At 35.5% G+C, this 22,021-nt stretch overlaps 1 protein-coding gene across 5 annotated transcripts in view; it reads right to left on the minus strand.

Moving 5' to 3' along the window:
• Nucleotides 1-22,021, minus strand: part of XRN1 (5'-3' exoribonuclease 1) — a 106,554-nt gene that overhangs the window by 60,807 nt on the left and 23,726 nt on the right. For all 5 annotated transcript variants that reach the window (XM_044251526.1, XM_044251524.1, XM_044251525.1 and 2 more), the window contains 8 exons: nt 18,249-18,338; nt 17,143-17,299; nt 16,425-16,544; nt 11,769-11,938; nt 10,658-10,778; nt 10,464-10,562; nt 6,327-6,430; nt 3,559-3,690 (listed from right to left, as the gene is read on the minus strand). In XM_044251526.1, the coding sequence (XP_044107461.1) occupies nt 3,559-3,690; nt 6,327-6,430; nt 10,464-10,562; nt 10,658-10,778; nt 11,769-11,938; nt 16,425-16,544; nt 17,143-17,299; nt 18,249-18,338 (993 nt within the window). The remainder of the gene's footprint in view (nt 1-3,558; nt 3,691-6,326; nt 6,431-10,463; nt 10,563-10,657; nt 10,779-11,768; nt 11,939-16,424; nt 16,545-17,142; nt 17,300-18,248; nt 18,339-22,021) is intronic.

The raw sequence follows: 22,021 nt of genomic DNA on the forward strand, positions 1-22,021 counted from the left end.
AGAGAGAGACAGAGAGACAGGCAGAGAGGCAAGCGGGGGTTGGGAGTGGGGTGGAAGCAGGCTTCCTGCCAAATAAAGAGCCCGACACGGGGCTCGATCCCAGGACCCTGAGACCACAACCTGAGCCGAAGGCAGAGGCTTAACCCACTGAGTCACCCAGGCGCTCCTCTTTAGCTATGTCTTTTTTTTAAAAAAAGATTTTATTTATTTATTTGACAGACAGCGATCACAAGTAGCCAGAGAAGGAGGAAGAGAGAGGGGAAGGAAGCAGGCTCGCTGCAAAGCAGGGCCCGATGCAGGCGGGGCTCAATCCCAGGAACCTGGGTTCATGACCTAAGCCGAAGGCAGGGGCTTTAACCCACTGAGCCACCCAGGTGCCCCTTTAGCTATGTCTTAATGGTAGTTTTCATTAGAAAGGAAATCTGCTACACAGGAATACAAAAAGGTACCAACATTGTCATATGTACTCAGAGAGTTTCTAAAAATAAAGTCACATAACTTGGTACTCCTTGAAATATTTCATGTGTTATGTTCACACATAAAAGGATGTACTGAACTTAGGAGAACAAGTCTTGGTTAATAAGATATATGGAGATAAGTGAAATAAGTAATAGGTTCTACATTCTTGCTGTAAAAGTCTTAGAGTTAAGGATGGTCTGTGCAAGCATTACTCTTAATCATTAGAGCCATGAGATCCTCATGTTGATATAATGTGCAAAATCACAAGTAAGTAAGATAAACCCACCCTCAGGGGCAGAGTACCACTGGCCGTATGAATTTCACCTTACAAGGCAGATTATAGAAGTGCTGGGGAGGTGTGGGAAGAGGGGACAAAATGTAAGGTGATATGAGAGAGGAATATGGTGGTAAAAAAAAAAAGCAGTCTAAGAAAATGGTAATCAGAATAAATACACCTAAGTGCTTATGAATCCACATAGCCTCGTCTACCCTATTTGGTTAACCAGAGATCCTAAACTGGCAGGCACTAAAAATCATTCTTTTGTATGAATCAACACACATTGCCATCAACTTCAGCAGTCTGCTGCATTGATTATTATCTCTGCTCTTCGCGGCCATCAAGAAGATCAAGTCCATCCATATGGGAAGAACCGACAGAACAAGGAGTCAAGAGCTTTTGGTTTACTTCACAACTGAAGTTTTTGAAGTTGTTTACTCCTATTATGTCTCCATTTCTGTTACTCTCAATCATTCTTCCACCCATACTAGTCCAGCTTGCAGCCCCACTGCTCAAACAAAATAGCTCTTGTTTATTAATCTTCTTCATAATATTTGACATGATTTATTCCCTTATTCTTCAAACACTTTTTTTTTTAAATTTGCATGATGTAACACTTTCCTGCCTGTACTCCTACCTCTCAGATGGCCTTGTTTCTTTCTCCTTTGTTGCCTCATCCTCCTCATTAGGGTTCCTTTTTGGTTCTAACACTCTAGCCACATTGGCCATTATCATTAATGTTATACATGCTACTTTTCCACTTGCCATAGGAACTTTATATATACCTTTTTCTCATCCTGAAACATGCTCTCTTTTCACTCTTTGCCTAACTCCTACCCCACATTCAGATAACCAGTTTAATCGACATTTTCCTTTGGTAAGTTTTCTCTAACTAAGGCAAATGCCTCCTTAGCTAAGTCAAACTCCTCTATTTCATGGTCTCAGAGCACTACTTCTTCAAAGTAATTATCATAATTATAGTTTGATCAAAAATTCACACAAGATGGGGCACCTCGGTGGCTCAGTTAAGTGGCTTCTTGGATTTGGCTCAGGTCCTGATCTCACAGCTCCTGAGACTGAGCCCTGCATTGGGCTCCAGGCTTAGCTGAAGTTTGCTTGGATATTCTCTTCCTCTGCCCCATCCCCCACTCATGCATCTGCTCTCTCTCTCTCTTTCAAATAAATAAATCTTTTTTTTTTTAAGACTCCATTTATTTATATGACAGACAGAGATCACAAGTAGGCAGAGAGGCAGGCAGAGAGAGAGAGGGAAGCAGGCTCCCTGCTGAGCAGAGAGCCTGACGTGGGACTCGATCCCAGGACCCTGAGATCATGACCTGAGCCGAAGGCAGCGGCTTAACCCACTGAGCCACCCAGGCGCCCTCAAATAAATAAATCTTAAAAAAAAATTCACACAAGACATTAATGCCCAGTTTTCATCTACCAGCCGTTAAATTTCATGAGCATAGGGACTATGTGATTTTATTCTTTATGGTATCTACAGTGCCAACCACTAAACCTAGCAAGTATCAGTAATTGTTGAACACATGAATAAATGTCTAAACTCTTGTAGTATTCTGAATGAGGTTTCTTGTCAATCAAAGGAGTCGAACAAAACAATCTCTGTTCATTTAAACAAACAAATATTTATAGGCTGCTTTAGCATTAGCCATAGAATGAGAACAGAGTGTTAACAAAAGTAGATATGTTCCCTACCCTTATGAAGCTTACTATCTAAGGAAATGGTCATTAAAGTAATCACACAAATAAATTTATTATTGTGATTTTTATTTATGAACTATAAAATAAAATTCAGTCTAGTATGGAGTATGGACTATGACAGGGGTATCTCTCAGAAGACAAAAAATAGCTCTACCTCCAAAGAGCTGTTTTATGCTAGATGGGTTTTTGTTGTTGTTGTTTTTTTTAAGATTTATTTATTTATTTGAGAGGGAGAGAGAGAATCTCCAGTAGCCTCCATGCTGAGTGGGCACAGAGCCTGATGCAAGCTTGAACTCAAAACCCTGAGATCACGACCTGAGCTAAAACCAAGAGTTGGATGCCTAACTGACTGTGCCTCCCAGGCACCCCATGCTGGGACGTTTTTTACGGTCTCTTTATATTTTCCCTGTTTACTCATTTTTGAATAAGGATATTATAGCCTGGTATCAACTCCAAAACTGTGTAAGAGGCATCTCCTTAAATTCCCATTTACCAATGGATGTTATTACAGTTTTAACAGGAAGGGAGATGGATATACATTTACAACACAATTTCATGTGCCATTGCCAATATCTATTATTCTGTTTTGGTTTGGAGAATTCTAGTATTTGGATGAAGAAAGAGAAGTCATGGTGGGACCATGGAGGAGGGCCAGTTTCTTAGTTATTTGGCTGGTTACAGACCCTGCATTTCTGAATTTAGGGGCGTAACAGACTTAGATGCAGAAACGGTAGGAAAGTGATCAGAGAGTAAGGGTGAGGAACAAAGGAAAATTTTCCTTCCTATTTTCATTACTTACATGTGGCCAAGAAATTCAGTGGCAACCTAATAACTATTATTAACTGTTATTCCTAGTATTATGTGATTGTATCTTTTCTTTCTTTGTAAATCATGAAGAATTTTAGTGACAAACTGGGCAAAGCTATCACTGCTGCTAACCAGGTATTATTTTAAACTAGGACTGTTGTTTTCTTTAGAACATAAAATGAAGATGTAGTCAGTATTCATAGTAATTACTATGTTAAGTAGGAAATAACTAGAGAACAAGTACATTAGATCACATTCTAGTTCTATGACATTAAATACATTTTGACACTCACTATTCTGAAATTCCTTGTACTTCTTTTGTCCAGTTAGATTGCTCTTTGTCTCCAAGATGGACCACTTTAGATGGTGGGGCAGTTCTTCCCAAATAAAGCTTCTGTGTTCCTGGAGGTTCTTCCAAGTAAAATCTTGAAAATTAAAATAAAATTAAAATTATATTACCCCCAAATTTATGCTTTAATAAAATGTTCTAGCAGCATAAGTCCTCAAAGTGAAAAGGTTTCTACATGATATAACAGCAAAACACCAGACATCTTTTTTTCTTTTTAAAGATTTTTTATTTATTTGATGGATAGAGGGAAATCACAAGTGAACAGAGAGACAGGCAGAGAGAGAGAGGAAGGGAAGCAGGCCCTCCGCTGAGCAGAGAGCCCGATGTGGGGCTCGATCCCAGGACCCTGAGATCATGACCTGAGCTGAAGGCAGAGGCTTAACCCACTGAGCCACCCAGGTGTCCCCAACATTCTTTTTTTAAACTGTAATATAAAATTTTAGAACAAAGACTTGTAAAAAATTTCAAATATAAAAATTTTATTTTCTCTCAAAAAACTAAATATATAATAAAATACAAATTTTTAAAGAATTAAAAAAATACTCTCAAATTCAATAAAGTATATTTGCTAAAAATTTTAACTTGATTCTCATAAACCATTATACCTAACTTCCAGTTGACAGGAAATATGTGGGATGGAGGACCAAGTTAAATGACACTAAGCAGAGACAATCAGGTAAATCCAGAATTATATAAAATAACTGGCCTGGACTCTTCAAGAAAAGAGGCAGGGAAGTAAACTTAGTTTGCCAGATCCCAGGATATAAAATCAACATACAGAAATCAACTGTATTTCTAGATACTAGCTGGGGAAACCAAAATTTAAAACAGTATCATCTATAGTTGCTCCAAAATAATTTAAATACTTAGATGGAACAATTCCTTCTGCCTTATTTTTATTTTTCAAAATTGTTTTAATTATTTTTGTTCTTTGCCTTTCCATATAAATTTTAGAATACGTTGTTCTGCCTCCATAAAATCTGGGAGAGATTTTGATAGGAGTGCTTTAAGCCTACAAATTAATTTGGGGAGATTTGGTATCTTCACTATGTTGAGTCTTTTGATCCAAATGGATCTCCATTTATCTCACCATTTATTTCAATTTTTTATTTCTTTCCCCAGTGGTTTGCTTTTTTTATAGCATACAGATCCTATATGTAATTTGTTAGATTTATACCTAAGATTGAGACATATATAGCTACAGTAAGAAGACAGTGTGGTACTGGCATAAAAACAGACATACAGATAAATGCAACAAAATGGAAAACTCAGAAATAGACCCACCCAGTTATGCTCAACTGATTTTTTACAAAGCTGTAAAGGCAATCTAATGGAGGAAGAACAGCCTTTTCAACAAATGGGGCTGGAACAACTGAATATTCATTCATAGGCAAATATATGAACCTTGACCTAAACCTCATACCTAATACAAAAATTAATTCACAATGGGTCATGGATTTAAATGTAAAAGGATGAGGTAAAATTATAAAACTTTTTGAAGAAGATATAGAGAAAAGGTATGGGACCTCAGGCTAGGCAAAGTTCTTATACCAAAAGCATGATCTGTAAAAGAAAGAACTGATAAACGGAACTTCATTAAAAAGGGAGGGGAGCTGCATTCTGATGATTAAAAAAGAAAAGAACCCTCAAGATTTCTCAAAGAAAAAAAAAAAAAAAGATTTCTCAAGAGCTCCTCAACAAAAGCAGTTACCCATAGAAGAAAAAAAAAATCATAATGGGACTGATCTCTTGTCAACAAAATTTTATAACAGAACACAACTGAAGTATGCTCGCAGAAAACTAAGGAAAAAGGACTGGGCCTCTAAAATTCTAAACCTAAGTGTGAGGAAAACAAAAATTATCTTTTGGATATGTAATGGTTCATTACATCAGAGAAAATGCAATATTTTCTCTGAAAAAATTACTTTTAAAGGTTCTAGACACATGAAAAATAAAAACAATCAGACTAAATTTACATGAAATAAAGATACAAGATGACAAGGAATAAATTGTCTAAATAATCATTGACAAAATGATCATGAGCTGAAATAAAATGAGGAACTATTTCTTTATTTTATTTTTATTTTTTTATTTTTTAAGATTTTATTTATTTATTTGAGAGAGAGACAGTGAGAGAGAGCATGAGCAAGGAGAAGGTCAGAGGGAGAAGCAGACTCCCCGTGGAGCTGGGAGCCCGATGCGGAACTCGATCTCGGGACTCCGGGATCATGACCTGAGCCGAAGGCAGTCGTCCAACCAACTGAGCCACCCAGGCGTCCCAGGAACTATTTCTTAAATTGATGTATTATTTAAATGAAAATTTAAAAATTGATGTATTATTTAAATGAAACCTGGGAGGGGCATGGAAGGTCAGGTTTTGTAGGCCATTCATTCTTGTCAGAAAGAGAGATATATTTGCTAAATAATAACTGCTAGCAAAAAATTAGGATACAGAACTTTCACATAATTAAAAGGAAAAGAAAACAAAAGGGAAAAGATAAATGCATCTAAAATATCTCAGTGAGGTACTATGGTTGAGCACTGAATGATGTGATTAAAAGACTTTAATTTTCACTATACAGTGTAAATATTTTTACAGTAAATCTATCAGGTTTTTTTGGTAATTCTTTCAGTTTTAAAAAATATCATTAAAAGCCATCAAGTTAACAAAACAAATATAAATTTAAAAAATATACATCAAATCTTACTTACTTAGTTTCTCCATCTGATATACCAACAACTCTAGCTTCTTCAAGATGAGGCCAATTAACAAAGACAGACTTTCCAAGCACGGATGAAGCTATGTTTTCTACACACTTAAAGTAAAAGCAGAAAAGTTCACTCATATTTCAGGTCCAAGAGGTAAGTGTACAAAGGCAAAATTAAATAATTAAAACCTGGCTTGTGTTTACAAAGGTCTTTAAAATCAATAAAAACCTTACCTTAATAATTAAGACAGATATAAAATACCATTTGCTCACTCAAGCCATTTATTTCCTACAGTTCCTCCTCTTTTCAACTTTACTCTCCAACTAATTATTCCACCTACTTGAATTCAGTTAGTTTTCCTAATTTGTCTTCTTTAAGTTGTATCTTTATTGCTAACTACTCTTTTTCTTTTTAGTATGTTTCCCAGGATTTCTGGTTGGAGTCTTAATTTTTTTCCCCTTTCCTTTATTTAAAAAAATATATTTCACTTGTTTTTACCCATCTGCCTTTCTTTAACCCTTTATTTTAGTATAAATCTATTAAAGTTGACCAAGTTTACCTTCCCCTCTCCCAATCCCTTCTTATTAGAGAGGCACTATGACCAACTTAAGGTACTGTACTACAGCATAAACATTATGACACCAGGAAGCTTGCCTCCTTCTCATTTTCTCAACAGCAATGGCACTTATTAGTAAAGGATGGCCCACTGACTTTAATCCTGAATGAAATTACTTGGTGAAAAAATAGGTTCTAGTGAAATTAAACTGAAGAGCATGACGTATAATGTATTACTGTCCCTAACAATAGCCAACATTACTAGAAATAATGTTTAGCAAGAAACCTAGGTTCTTAGTTCTGCTGCTTACTCCTTTTAAGTTTCTTAATTTGTAGAATTAATGATTTCGAATAGATGCTTTACAAAATTCTACCCAATTATAAAATTCTATGATCCTATTATTCTCATGGTTATTTTTCTCATGGAAACCGAGAAAGGTGGTAAGAATAGCAGAAATGTCTACAAAAGGGCTATTATTCATTGTTTCATATCAAATAATCAGATAACAGAATCTAAGAAATCTGACTTCATTTCAGTTTGTAGTTGGTATAATGAAATAAGAACCCTAGACTTAAAATTAGGAATCATGGGTCCAAATTTGAGTTCTATGTCTTTCCAGCTATAGAATCGTAGGCAAATCATTTAACCCCCCCACTGAGGCAGAGTTTTCTTACATGAGAATAAGAAGTAACATCTACCTCACAATGTTTATTTGGTGATAAAATAATATGCACAAAATCTTTTGTAAACTGTAAAATGCTGTATAAATATTTTATATGAAATGATATCTTGGGTAAAAATTCTAGTTTGTTTACAACAACTTTGTAGTAGCAACTGAAATTTAAATACAAATTTTCATTCAGTTCTTTTCTGTTTATTATGCTTAATCATTATTAGCAAATTTTTTTGAAGATTTTATTTATTTATTTGAGAGCGAGAGAGATCACGAGTAGGCAGAGAGGCACGTAGAAAGAGAGGGGGGAAGCAGGCTCCCTGCTGAGCTGAGAGACCAATGCGGGGCTCAATCCCAGGACCCTGAGATCATGACCAGAGCCAAAGGCAGAAGCTTAACCCACTGAGCCACCCAGGTGCCCCTAGCAAATATTTCTTTAAAAATTACAGATGACTATTTTTAGACTTTTTGCAGCAACTTTTAATTAGATGTCTAATTAAATGTCTAATTTTATGTCTAACATATAAAGCAAAAGAATTACTATTCTGATAAATAAAACAAGTTTCAACATTAGAACTAGGAACCCATAATTATCCTTTTCCCTTCTACACATGTATTTCTTCTCTCATTCTCCCTTAGTTTTTGAAGGAAAAGTTGTCATTTCTCAATTTAATCTTCAGACTAAGCCTAAAATGAAATCCCTTAATACCTCACATGGGGTCTTGCTATCATTAATATCCCTTACCTCTAGTGTCTTTAAGACCTCCTTCCTCTGTAGCTCAACCTCTCTCCTTTTGTATGGATTTAGCGTGTTAAACTGCCTCTACCTACATTATGTTTCTAGACTTCTTTTCAATGATAATCTTCCTAAGGGCCCAATCCCTGCTACCTCTACCTTCCATCTACCTAGACCCACGCCCCCACCCCGACTAGTTATTAGAGGAGGTAGGAAAGCAATTTACTGGAATGAAATCCTCAAAGGCCAATAATGATCCCTGAAGGACAAATTCACAGACCTTGTTTCAGTTTTTATTCTTGCACTACATGTAGTATCTACTCCATGCTTCTGTGGTATTACTTAACTTGGAAATCATTTTCTCACCTCTGAACACTATAGTCAATTTCACTGGTTCCTTTTCCACCCTTTTAACTATGGGTATTTCTTCATGTTGAGATCTGAACTCTCAGAGTCCATTTTCTTCAGGAAAATGAGCCCTAAGGCCTCAGCCATCACTCCTTGTTAATGACTCATATAACCCTACCTCCTTCCAAGCTCTAGGTCCAGGTATTGTGTATAAGCAGAACTTTCTCCACTGAGGTTCTTCATCTGAACCACAGAACACAAAAAATAATCTGACTATTTTTTTCAATTCTCCAAAGGATGGTACACAATAGTCCCACTCTAAATGTACAGAAAATTAATCTACTACATTCAAATGGATGACTTAGGGCGTTAGGGCTTAAAGCTCTTGTGGAACTCTTGTTGAGAAAGTCTGGCAGTGCAGCACCAGTTAGACACCCTGGCATCACCTTAAAATTCCATCGTTACTTATCATTAATCCCCTCAAGCCAGAGACTTTCCCACTTTAACTTCCTTATTCCAATAAACAACAACTATTTACTAGTTAACTAGGCTTGACATCTCAGTCATGTTTAGTATTTTCTTCCTCTTTTCATCCTCTATGTTTGAACAAATGATGAAACTTTTCAATTTTAACAGTCTTTTTTTTTTTTTTAAAGATTTTATTTATTTATTTGACAGAGAGAGATCACAAGTAGGCAGAGAGGCAGGCAGAGAGAGAGGAGGAAGCAGGCTCCCTGCTGAGCAGAGAGTCCGATGTGGGGCTCGATCCCAGAACCCTGAGATCATGACCTGAGCCGAAGGCAGCGGCTTAACCCACTGAGCCACCCAGGCGCTCCCAATTTTAACAGTCTTATTCATCTAGATCTATTACTACTTTCAATTTTTGTCCCTATTACCTAACACTTCCAAACCACAACCTCTTAACTTGCAGGCTTTTTTCATTTTCTTCCATTTCTTTTTTGTGCAATTTAGTCTATTATACTGCCACCGAATTAATCCTTATGAAAATATGATTTCAAGATAACAGTTACAGGAAAACAAAGTCCAAACTGCTTAGCCTGGTATTCAAGGTCCTCCATAATCTGGCCTCAATCTGTTTTTTCAACCTTATTTTCTACTACTTCCTAACACAAGTCCTCTGCTTCAGTCAGGTTTATCTACTCCTTCTCCTCAAATACATCACATTTACTCTAAAAAAAGAAAAAGTATTAAGAAAAATTTCAGACATACAAAAAGGTTAAAAAGAATAAGATAATGTATCACACATTTATTTCCAGCTCATGTTATTCCTTTCAACTAGAATACCCTTCCCCTACTTTTCTCCTCTCTGTGATAATCTTTTTCTTCACACCCAGCTCAAGCCTAGTCTCATTTATAAGCTTGTACTTAATCTTCAGCTCACACAGTTTATCTTCTTTCCAAAATTCATGGAGTATTTCTTGCTCATTATATCACAATTATATATTTCCTTTAAATTTTATGTAAATGGGGGCACCTGGGTGGCTCAGTGGGTTAGGCCTCTGCCTCCAGCTCAGGTCATGATCCCAGGGTACTGGGATCGAGCCCCGCATCAGGCTCTCTGCTCAGCAGGGAGCCTGCTTCCTCCTCTCTCTCTGACTGCCTCTCTGCCTACTTGTGATCTCTCTGTCCAATAAATAAATAAAAATCTTAAAAAAATTTTTATGTAAATGTTTCTTTATTTTATCCTTATTTACTGTGAACTTTTGGAATTATTACATGTTATACCTCTTTGGTAAACACATTCCAACTAGAACAGTTTAATGCATAATAAGCACCTAATAAATATGTAACAGGGAAAATACTTACAAGTTCATCTGATTCTGCATTCACTAAGATTTCTAACATCATGTTTTCTCCACGACTGCTTTGCTGGAATACTTGAACCCCATTCTTCTTCAAAAAAAACTTTAAAAGAATTCAGAGAATTTAATTTCAATCTTTCTCCATAATCACATTATATTCAATAAGGTGAAAAAATTTTTAACTAAACAACCACTGACTTTGTGTTTGATGTGTTTCAGGGTAGGAAATCCACAGAAATACAACGCCTTCTGGTCAACCCTGGTTATTTTGTTCTTGCTTATGTCTACACGCCAAGCATCTAATGATATTATTTTATACCTAGAAAATAAATCAAGGCATTTAATTCAAAATTCACACACTACAAGCAATCAGTTTTTCAGTATTCCCTTGAATACTTACTTTGCAAGAGTCATCCTTGCTTTTAAGCAAGGGAATGACAATTTGTCTTTTAAGACAGAGACAATATGGAGCAGGACAACCCATATTCTGTTATTATAATAGACTAGATGCAGCTATACAAGTAGGTTACTGAATGGACGTTTTCACCACTAACTTGAAATAAAATTCCCCCTATATATATACACATATATATGTATTTAATTTAGAAGTATAGGAACATATAAAGCATGTTACAAATCTCCATATCCTCCATGTTCTATAACCCAGATGGAAAAGCAACATTTTATAATGTCTATTCCACCTTTCTCTTTGCATTAACAAAAAGAAAAAGCATAACTGGGAGATGTTCATTTTAGGTTCCATCTGGGTAAATTATTTGCAGGAAAAATGAGAAAAAAGAAGAAAAAAACAAGGACATTTTAATGAGGAAGAGAAAGTAGAAATGGGTTTGAAGCAAGAGATTATAGGACCCCTTTAATTCTTTTTTTCTTCTTTCTGGTTGGGTGGTTAGGAATGTAAGAGGCAAAGTCACAGCACATCAAATAATGCTCCTAGCATTACTGACTGACAATGGAAACACTGACAATGGAAACAAAAATTCATACATCCTCTTAAAGTGGGGAGGGTACAGATATACACTAGGGAGGAAAAACTAAAAAACGAACAAACAAAAAACCCAACTTTAACAGGAGAGAGAGAGAAAGAAGCAGAATCTGACCAAAGCAGAGAACTACAGAAATAACTGTGAGATGCTATGGTCTTTGGCAAGTTGGATATAACTCATTATCAACTGACTGTAACTATTAAAAATTAATTTTTAATTCTCCAAGTAGATATTCAAAAGCTTCCCCCTCAATGCCCCCAAAGGGAGCTCTTTGCTATAGTTGAAAAATTACCAAATAACATTACCTTGTGCAACAATGTTCTATGGCAGGGAACTTTTCTGGCCATGGTGAGGGGTAGGTGAACTCTGTGTCTCTATCATACCAGCACATTAGACACTCACTATGTTGGTTTCTTTTCCTTTCTTCCTTTTTGAGGGAGTGGTTACATGTTTCCATGGCTTCCAACAATCGCTTCTGCATTGAAAGATTGAAGAGAAGAGTTAAAAGTATAAAATTTCTGTAATCTCAACGTACAGAATAGATCTTTTCCCTCAGTATGCAGAATCATTATTTGTGTTCTTGAAAAATAAAAATCTTAATTAATGGAATTCTTTTCCATTTTATCATATGAAAAACTGTTTCAAAGGCCCCTAGAATATTGTTTGCCACTACAAATTATTCTGAATTTATTATTCCAACAATAGGAACTAACCGTGAATAAGAATAGCAGAGAATTGAGGTGCTGGGGTGACTCAGTTGGTTAGGCATCTGCCTTCAGCTCATGTCATCATCCTATTGTCCTGGGTTTGAGGCTGGGTTCCTGTATCAGCGGCTTCTTCTCCCTCTGCCCCTCCCCCTAGCTTGTGCTTTCTCTCTTGCTCACTCTCTCTCAAATAAATAAAATCTTTAAAAAATAACAGCAGAGAATCAAATTTTATTTTTTTTAAAGATTTTATTTATTTATTTGATAGAGAGAGAGAGTGAGAGCAGGAACACAAGCAGGGAGAGTGGGAGAGGGAGAAGCAGCTTTCTTGTCACTGTGCATGGAGCCTGACACAGGGCTCAATCCCAGGACCCTGGGATCATGACCTGAACCGAAGGCAGACACTTAATGACCGAGCCACCTAGGTACCTGAGAATCAAATTTTAAATGTGAATTTACCACAATTATTATAGTTATCATAATTCATAAAGGATTAATCTCTTACTTTACAAATTCTGCCATGGTATAGAAAATGTTTACTCTCCAAATTATCTCATATATTTAATTAATTTAATTACCTATATTTTAATGGCATCCATCAACAGAATGGCCAAAAGTAAATAAAGCAGTAATATTCAGGTTAATATTTAGGTCTGGAGAGGCAGAGAAGTAGGCAGTAAATATTGGGTGAATTAGACTAGTCTTTTTGAAAAAGAATATTCACTAAATGTAAAAATATACATTCCCATTAGCCAAGCAATCCTGCTTTTGGGAATCTATCTTAAAAAAACAAAATTTCCAATACCTAAGACTGCATAAACAAACAAAAAGAACACATGAATACACAAGTAGTTTATTATAGCATTACATACAGTGGCAAAGAACATGAAGATTCATAAGAATTTACAAAATTAGTACAGAATATTCTCATGTACCTCTCACCCAGCTTTCCCCAATAATATCCTACACATAGCATCAGTAAATTATCAAAACCAGGACACTGACATAACTACAATATTATTAACTATACTTATTCAGATTTCACTGGTTTTTGTATGTGATTTTATGTTTATACAGTGCTATGAAATTTTTATCAAAGTGTATAGATTCATATTAACCATCACTAAAACTGGAATACAGAACTGGTACAACATTATAAAGAAATTCTTTATTATTCCTTTATAATCATACCCTTTTCCCAACTTTAAACCCTAGCAGTCACTCCATGTTTTATATCATAGTAATTTTATCATTTTAAGAATATTATATAAATGAAACAATGTAATACATACCCTTCTGAGACTGATTTTTCACTCACTGATTTTTTTCACTTAACAAAACTGTTTTCATCCAAGTTGCTAATATCAATAGTTCTTTATATTGCTGAGTAATATTCCACCATATGGATATACTATAATTTATCTAGTCACTCATTTAAGGGCATTTGCATTCTTTCCAGTTTGGGATTATTTCAAATAAATTGCTCTAAACTTTCGTATATAGGTTTTCCTGTGTGGACATAATTTTCGTTTCTCTGGGATAAATATCCAGTTGTGTGACTGCTGGGTTGAATAGTAAATGTATGTTTAACTCTATTAGAAACTGATGAACTAGTTTCCAGACTGGCATCTTAGACTTTTAGTTCAATAATGATCTATGCCATTTTCAGAACATTTACAGAAAAAGTGGTATAAAGAGGAAAGAAGTAGGGGCCCCTGGGTGGCTCAGTGGGTTAAGCCTCTGCCTTTGGCTCAGGTCATGGTCCCAGGGTCCTGGGATCGAGCCCTGCATCGGGCTTCCTGCTCAGTGGGGAGCCTGCTTCCCTTCCTCTCTCTCTGCCTGCCTCTCTGCCTACTTGTGATCTCTTGTCTGTCAAATAAATAAATAAAATCTTTAAAAAAAAAAAAAAGGAAAGAAGTAGCAAAATCTAGGGACGCCTGGGTGGCTCAGTTGGTTGGACGACTGCCTTCGGCTCAGGGCATGATCCTGGAGTCCCGGGATCGAGTCCCACATCAGGCTCTCAGCTCCATGGGGAGTCTGCTTCGCTCTCTGACCTTCTCCTCGCTCATGCTCTCTCTCACTGTCTCTCTCTCTCAAATAAATAAATAAAAAATCTTAAAAAAAAAAAAGAAGTAGCAAAATCTAGAAAAGATTATAGAATAAAACAGATAGTATTATACCATAATTTCTTGATTCTAAGATACTACTGATATTGTAAATATCAGTACAAAAAATCAGTAACTGTTTTTCAGGAAATACATAGTAAATTGAATTTCTATAATTACTGTTCATTGACAATGGTAGTTACATCCTATTTTCTTCTCCAATGTCACATTCAAAATTTGAGTCAAATCCTTTTTCACATTCAAAATATAAAAAGTTTTCAAAAATAGGGGTGCCTGGGTGGCTCAGTGGGTTACAGCCTCTGCCTTCGGCACAGGTCGTGATCCCGGGGTCCTGGGATCGAGCCCCGCATCGGGCTCTCTGCTCCGCGGGGAGCCTGCTTCCCTTCCTCTCTCTCTGCCTGCCTCTCTGCCTACTTGTGATCTCTGTCAAATAAATAAATAAAAATATTTACATTAAAAAAAAAACTAATAAGGTGTGAATAAACACTTGTTTTCTCCACTCCATAAACATGTCAGTTTTTTTTTCCTCCTGAGAGGACACTTTTTTTGATAATTTATTTTCAGAGCTTTTGGTTCCATTGATTTCTCCTCTATTGTTCGTTCATTTTCTATGGATTTCTGTTCCTATCTTTATTATTTCCTTCATTCTGTTTTGTTTGGGTTTAATTTCTCTTGCATTTTTAGCTTCTTATGGTAGGAAGCTTAGGTAATTTATTGTGAGACTTTTTTTTGTTCAGTATAAGCATCTAGAAACTTAAATGCCCCTTAAAACACTACTTTAGCTTCATCACACAGATTATGTTGTGTTTTTATTATCATTTAGATCACAATATTTTCAAATTTCCTTTGAATTTTTCTTTCCTTTCAATTCTGATAGCTTTATGTATTTGAAACTCTGTTATAATGTACACGTACATTCAGGATTTTTATATCTTCTTGATGAACTGACTTTTTTTTTTTTTAAGTAATCTCTATGTCCAACATGGGGTTTGAACTCACAACCCCAAGATCAAGAGTCACATGCTCTACTGATTGAGTTAGCCAGGAGCCCCAAACTGACTTGACTTTTTAATCTATAAGAAATTTCTTCTTGATCTCTGGTAATACTCCTTAGTCCTATTTTTCTGATGTTAGTAAAGCCACTTCAACTTTCTTATAATTGGCATACCCAGAAGTTTTTATGCACATAATGAAGAACAGAGTAGTGAAATCTCATTAATAAAACATAAATGGTGATTAAAACCCATTGCTCATTAATTTATGTGAAATAATCTGATTAAAAATATATGCATATAAATGGAAAGATGTTCAACATCACTCATCATCAGTGAAATACAAATCAAAACTGTAATAAGATATCACCCCTCACCAGTTAGAAGGGTTAAAATAAATAACAAAGGAAATAACATGTGTTGGCAAGGATGTGAAGAAAGGGAAACACTCTTACACTGTTGGTGGGAATGTAAACTGATGCAGCTACTGTGGAAAACTGTATGGAGATTCCTCAAAAAATTAAAAACAGAACTACCCTATGATCTGGTAGTAAATACCTTAACATATTTATCTAAAGGATATAATAATACTAATTTAAAGGGATAAATGCACCCTGATGTTTATAGCAGCATTATCAACAACAGCTGAACCTTGGAAAGAGCCCAATGTCCGTCGACTGCTGAATGGATAAAGATGCGGTATATATATAATATGGAATATTACTCAGATAAAAAGAATGAACTCTTGTCATTACAATGACATAGCTGGAGCTAGAGTACTATGCTAAGTGAAATAAGTCAGAGAAAGACAAATACCATATGGTTTCACTCATATGCAGACTTTAAGAAACAAATGAACATGGGGGAAAAAGTCAAATCGAGAAAACAACTCTTAATTATAGAAAAACTGATGTTTACTGGAGAGGAGGTGGGCAGGGTGTCAGGTTAAGCAGGTGATGAGGATTAAGGAGGACAAGTGTTGTGATGAGCATCAGGTATCAGTAATTGATGAATCACCAAATTCTACCCCTATAACTAATATCACACTAACTGGAGTTTAAATAAAAACTTGAAAGAAAGAAAGAAAGAAGAAAGAAAGAAAGAATATATGCATATACATAACTACTTTATGCACTGACCTCATCAATAAAAGGTATTAGTACCACAGCTTCCCATTCCTGTTGTTTCCCATTTAGGTCAGTTTTAAAATCAGGTGGATAATATTCTATAATTGGTGAGTCTTCACTGGTCATCAAGTGCTATGGAAATATAAAAGAGTAATAGAAATTTAAGAACAAATATCAATATAACTTTTTGTTAATATATTTACAATATTTACTTGTTACAGTTTAAAATTCCTAAGCATAAGCAAAACTAAATTTTTACATCTTAGAAATGCCGCAATATACTTGCTATATTGTGATTTTTCAACTATGAGACTTCTAATTTCACAGCTACTCTTACTTTCCCATTGTAGTGACCTAGTTATGTAGGTCACTACTTTACTTTACTTTACTTTACTTTCAACTTTACCACTTCTTCTTTCATTGTCTTATCACTCCATAAGGCCCACTAAAATTCTGTTCTCAGACTTAATTTCACAGACTTCCAACAGTCCTCCATTTTTAAACTTAATTTACTTATGAATTTTTGAGTCCTCATCAATTGATTTTGGTAAGTAATGTAAGAACTGTATCTAAGATAATTTAAAAAGAAAAAATTTCTAAAATCCAAGAATCTGGGGTGCTTTGGCGGCTCAGTTGTTAAGTGGCTGCCTTTAGCTCGAGTCATCATCTCTTATATAAGGAACTCCTAAGTATCAAAAAGGACATACAAACATTTAATTTTAAAACCCACCTGGTAGCATGTAGGAAGTAAATTTTTGCTAGCTGCTGGAAGTACAGCAAGAAGCTGTTCGAATGGCTTAAAAGGTTTTCCTAGTTCAAAATGGATTTTGAGTGTACTGATGTTACGGATATCAGACAGGAAAGGTGCATAATGGTAGGGATAATACCTGTAAAACAAAACCGGGTTTTAAACAGTTGGCAACTTTATGCAACAGGTCAATATTAAATATATACTTATCCTTTTTAACAACAGAGCAATAACTCTAAAGAAAAAAAAAAAAAGATCACCCATAGTACTATCACTTGATTTAAGAAATCAGTATTAGCATATTTAGATCATGTGATGGCAACAAATGTTGTATTTCCTTAATTTTTTAAAATATTTTAAAAAATCTTTCAGGTATTAATAAACATAATTTGTACTGGTGTGTTTTGATGTATGGTGCTTTAAAACAAAGCCTAGGAAAGGTGTTAGCAAAGCAAAACAAAACAAAACAGAACAATCTCATCATTTAAAAGTCTCTACTTTTCCCTGCATCATCTTTTGTTTTGTTATTTTTCTATTCAGATGGTTTAGAAATGTAGACAGAACTTTCTGGAATAGGAAACATGACAGAAATGGAAAATTATTACTATTTCTAGGAAAAGTAAATAATTATTTTCTTCTTCTTTACCCTTCCCAATCTAACATTCAAATAACCTATTCTTTAGTAATCACTCTTGACAGAAAAATTTCTTCAAACACACAATAATGTAGCAAAGAATATAATGAACAGCCCTATTTAACTATCACTCAGACCTAATAATTATTAAGACTCTGTCACAGTTGATTCATCATAAGAGAGAATTTTAAATCCTTAGATTGAAAGAGGTTTCATCATTGGTCATTTGCTAGGGCTGGAAGTATCTTTGTACACAGAGGTCTTTAAAAAGTACTTTCATATAAGAAAAGATTACCTATATTTCATTTAAACTTGGTTTTATGTATCTTTTTAAAAATGCCACCATAAGTAGAAATAAAGAGAAAAGAGATCTCCAAATGAGATTATAGGAGAACCAACCATTATTTAAAAAAAAAAAAAAAATTAAAACTTTATTTTTGTTTGTATTCCTCACCAGCTCCAGGACTGAACTCCATGATAGTAATAGTGCAAAATCCACTGTATTGCCTGAACATAACATGCAGCTTGATCAGCCAGAAAGTCACTGAAAATGTAAAAGAATATTTTCATTATAATGTTAATTTTTGAAGACAGGCCATTTGTCTTTAGAGCATGATATCTGCTGATACACTCTGCCTCACATGTTTTATATAACCAATGAATAAGCTAAAAATTGTAATCAGAAAAATTCCAAAATAGTATTTAGAACAAATTCCATCCTGTCAGGTTAAAGGTTTGCCTTATAGTTTTCCTAAATTGTCTATCACAATACTTAAACCTACTGTGCATATTTATTCAGTCAAGGTATTATGCCTGCAGTTTAAAGTTTGAGGATTTGGCCCCTGAAGCTTTCTATAAAGTGGCACTACTGTCCTAAATAGTTAGGGTGTGATGGGAGATTGGAATGGGAAACCTTAGCTGGGAGGACGCCTAAGAAAAATCACAGAATCTGGTTACAGCAGCTAGAACACACTTTGAAAAATGCTGTATTTATGGAATAATATTCCCTGTAATCCTTTCTTTCTCAAAGACCATCATTTAAGGTAAAATACATAATACTTTTGTATTTTTTTACATACCCACACGCCCATGAAACTTGGATGAAAGCCAAAAAGTAGCTGTAAACCTGCTAGTGGCTACTACCAAAATTTAGGTAGAAATGCCAGTTAGAAATTCCAGATCTCAATATTTCTAGGAGGTATACTTTTGAAAATGAAACATATTAAATTTTCATTAAAAGATATGTTTTCATTATTAAAAATCAAGATAACGAAGAAAATCATTTTTTAAAAGATTTTATTTGTTTATTTGAGATAGAGACAATGACAGAGAGCACGAGAGGGGAGAAGGTCAGAGGGAGAAGCAGACTCCCCATGGAGCTGGGAGCCCGATGTAGGACTCGATCCTGTTACTCAGGGATCATGGCCTGAGCTGAGGGTAGTCGCTCAGCCAACTGAGCCACCCAGACACCCAAGAAAAGCATTTTAATCACCTTAAAGCAATCACTATTATATTTGGTATGTTTCTTTTCAGTCTTTTTTCTATGCCGAGGTTGGTTGGATTTTTGTTCAATATTGAGAGAATACTGTATACATGATTTTGTGTCCTGCTTTTGAAATTTGTGCTTAATAATATAAGTATCTTCCTAAATTGTTACAAACTTTTTATAAATAACAGTTTAGCAGTTCTATAGATTCTGAAGACAGTGTAATGGCAAGATGGTATGATACAGAGGAAGCAGACATGATTATGAGGACAGGTAGATCATTTCTAATTTTGTACTATTATAAAAAACTGTAATAAACATCCTTGTGTATAAGGATCTTCTGTGTTTAAGTTTATATTTTTAAGACAGACTAATAATTAGAATTATTGTGTCAAAGGGATAAATATATATTTTTTTCATAAAGATTTATTTATTTGACAGAGAAAGACACAGCTAGAGAGGGAAGTAGGGGGAATGGGAGAGACAGAAGCAGGCTCCCATGGAGTGGGGAGCCAGATGTGGGGCTCGATCCCAGGACCCTGGGATCATGATCTGAGCCCAGGGCAGGCACTTAACAACTGAGCCACCCAGAAGCCCCAAAGGGATAAATATTTTAAAGACTTCTGGATATGTACTTCCCCAAATAATTTATATTTTCACCAGTAAATGGGAAAGAATACTACCATCATTGCTTCTGGACCAACACTGAATATAAGAATTTTAAAAGATTTGCTTATTTGTTAGGCAAGCAAATGGTATCATTATTTTCATAAGTCTACATTTTAATATATAAAAAGGAAGGGAAATAAAATAAGATTTGTTAGCTATCAAATTAAGGATTTAGTGCCTACAGCACGTATTACAGTGCTACATAACTGTAATCAATGAAATATAAGGATTAAGGAATAAAAGATTAAAAGTGTAACTATTTTTAAATATTTTATTTCTCAAGTCTTACATGCTAATGGTACTTGACAAAGCTTCAAATGAGCTGGTGAACTGTGCTAGAATTCCTATACCTCTAGTTCCTGGAGGTCAGTATGAAAAGAGATAAGAAATACTACGTCTAGACTAGAATGGAAGACAGTCTGAGTGTACCGAAAGCAATGTCTGAAAGTCTATCTCTGGGCAGATTATAGAAAAGATCTAATATTTAGTGCTTTATTATATTAAAAGAAAAGTAAAAATTATAGTATAGAAAATATCTAAGTATAATATCTAAGCAAGTAAAAGGGTACACAGCATTTCATGAAACTCTTATCTCTCTTATGGAGAAGCAGTCTCATCCAGTGGTTAAAGAATATTAACTGGGGGTGCCTAAGCTGACTCAGTCAGTAGCGCATGTGACCCTTGATCTTGAGGTTGTGAGTTTGGGCCCCATGCTGGGTGTAGAGATTACTTAAAAAAATAAACTTAAAAAAGAGAAAGGGAGAGAGAGAGGATTAACTCAGGAGCCAGATCGACTATGTTCAAATTCTGGCTCTGTCACTGACTATGCCACCTTGGGCAAGTCACTTAAGTTTCTCAAATCGTTGGAGTGCCTGGCTGACTCAGTTGGTAGAGTATAAATAAATAAATAAAATCCTTTTAAGAGATTTTATTTACTTATTTGACAGTGAGAGAGGGAACACAAGCAGGGGAAGTGGGAGAGGGAGAAGTAGGCTTCCAATGGAGCAGGAAGCCCAACATGGGTCTCGATCCCAGGACTCTGGGTTCACAACTTGAGCCAAAGGCAGCCACTTAACGACCCAAGCGCCCAGCATGCAACTCTTGATCATGGGATTGTAAGTTCGGGCCCCATACTGGTGTAGAGACTGCTTAAAAATAAAATCCTAAAAAAAAAAAGAACCTGCTTTAAAAAAAGCCTTTCCGGGCGCCTGGGTGACTCAGTGGGTTAAGCCGCTGCCTTTGGCTCAGGTCATGATCTCAGGGTCCTGGGATCGAGGTCCGCATCAGGCTCTCTGCGCAGCAGGGAGCCTGCTTCCTCCTCTCTCTCTCTGCCTGCCTCTCTGCCTTCTTGCGATCTCTCTCTGTCAAATAAATAAATAAAATCTTTAAAAAAAAAAATTAAAAAAGCCTTTCCATTCCTTAATTTCTTCTATTGTAAAATAATAATAACTTATTTATCTTGAAGAATTGTGAGAATTAATTAAGTCAATATTTTTTAAATGTTTAGAATAATACTTGGTACTTGGTAACCGCTAAAGATTTTAATTAAATAAAATACAAACATACACAGTTCATACTGTGGGTTGCAGTTTAATATGAAGTCTGGGGCGCCTGGGTGGCTCAGTGGGTTGAGCCTCTGCCTTCGGCTCGGGTCATGATCTCGGGGTCCTGGGATCGAGCCCCGCGTCGGGCTCTCTGCTCTGTGGGGAGCCTGCTTCCTCCTCTTTCTCTGCCTCCTTCTCTGCCTACTTGTGATCTCTGTCTGTCAAATAAATAAATAAATAAATAAATAAATCTTAAAAAAAAAAAAGTATGAAATCTGTCATTCTAGAGGTCAACTTCTTAAGAACTTTTGAGCTAGATTATTAATTTGGGACTAAGCCAGGTAGCTCTTGAGATGAGTTTGACGGGAGTCCAGAAAATGGAAGGGGAAAAAAACAAATTGTTTTCTACTTGCCAACTTTTTTTTTTAGATTTTATTTTATTTTATTTAAAAAAATTTTTTTAAGATTTTATTTATTTGACAGACAGAGATCACAAGTAGGCAGAGAGTCAGGTGTGGGGTGGGAGCA

Source organism: Neovison vison, chromosome 6 (genome assembly GCF_020171115.1).
Source record: "Neovison vison isolate M4711 chromosome 6, ASM_NN_V1, whole genome shotgun sequence".
Lineage (NCBI taxonomy): Eukaryota > Metazoa > Chordata > Mammalia > Carnivora > Mustelidae > Neogale > Neogale vison.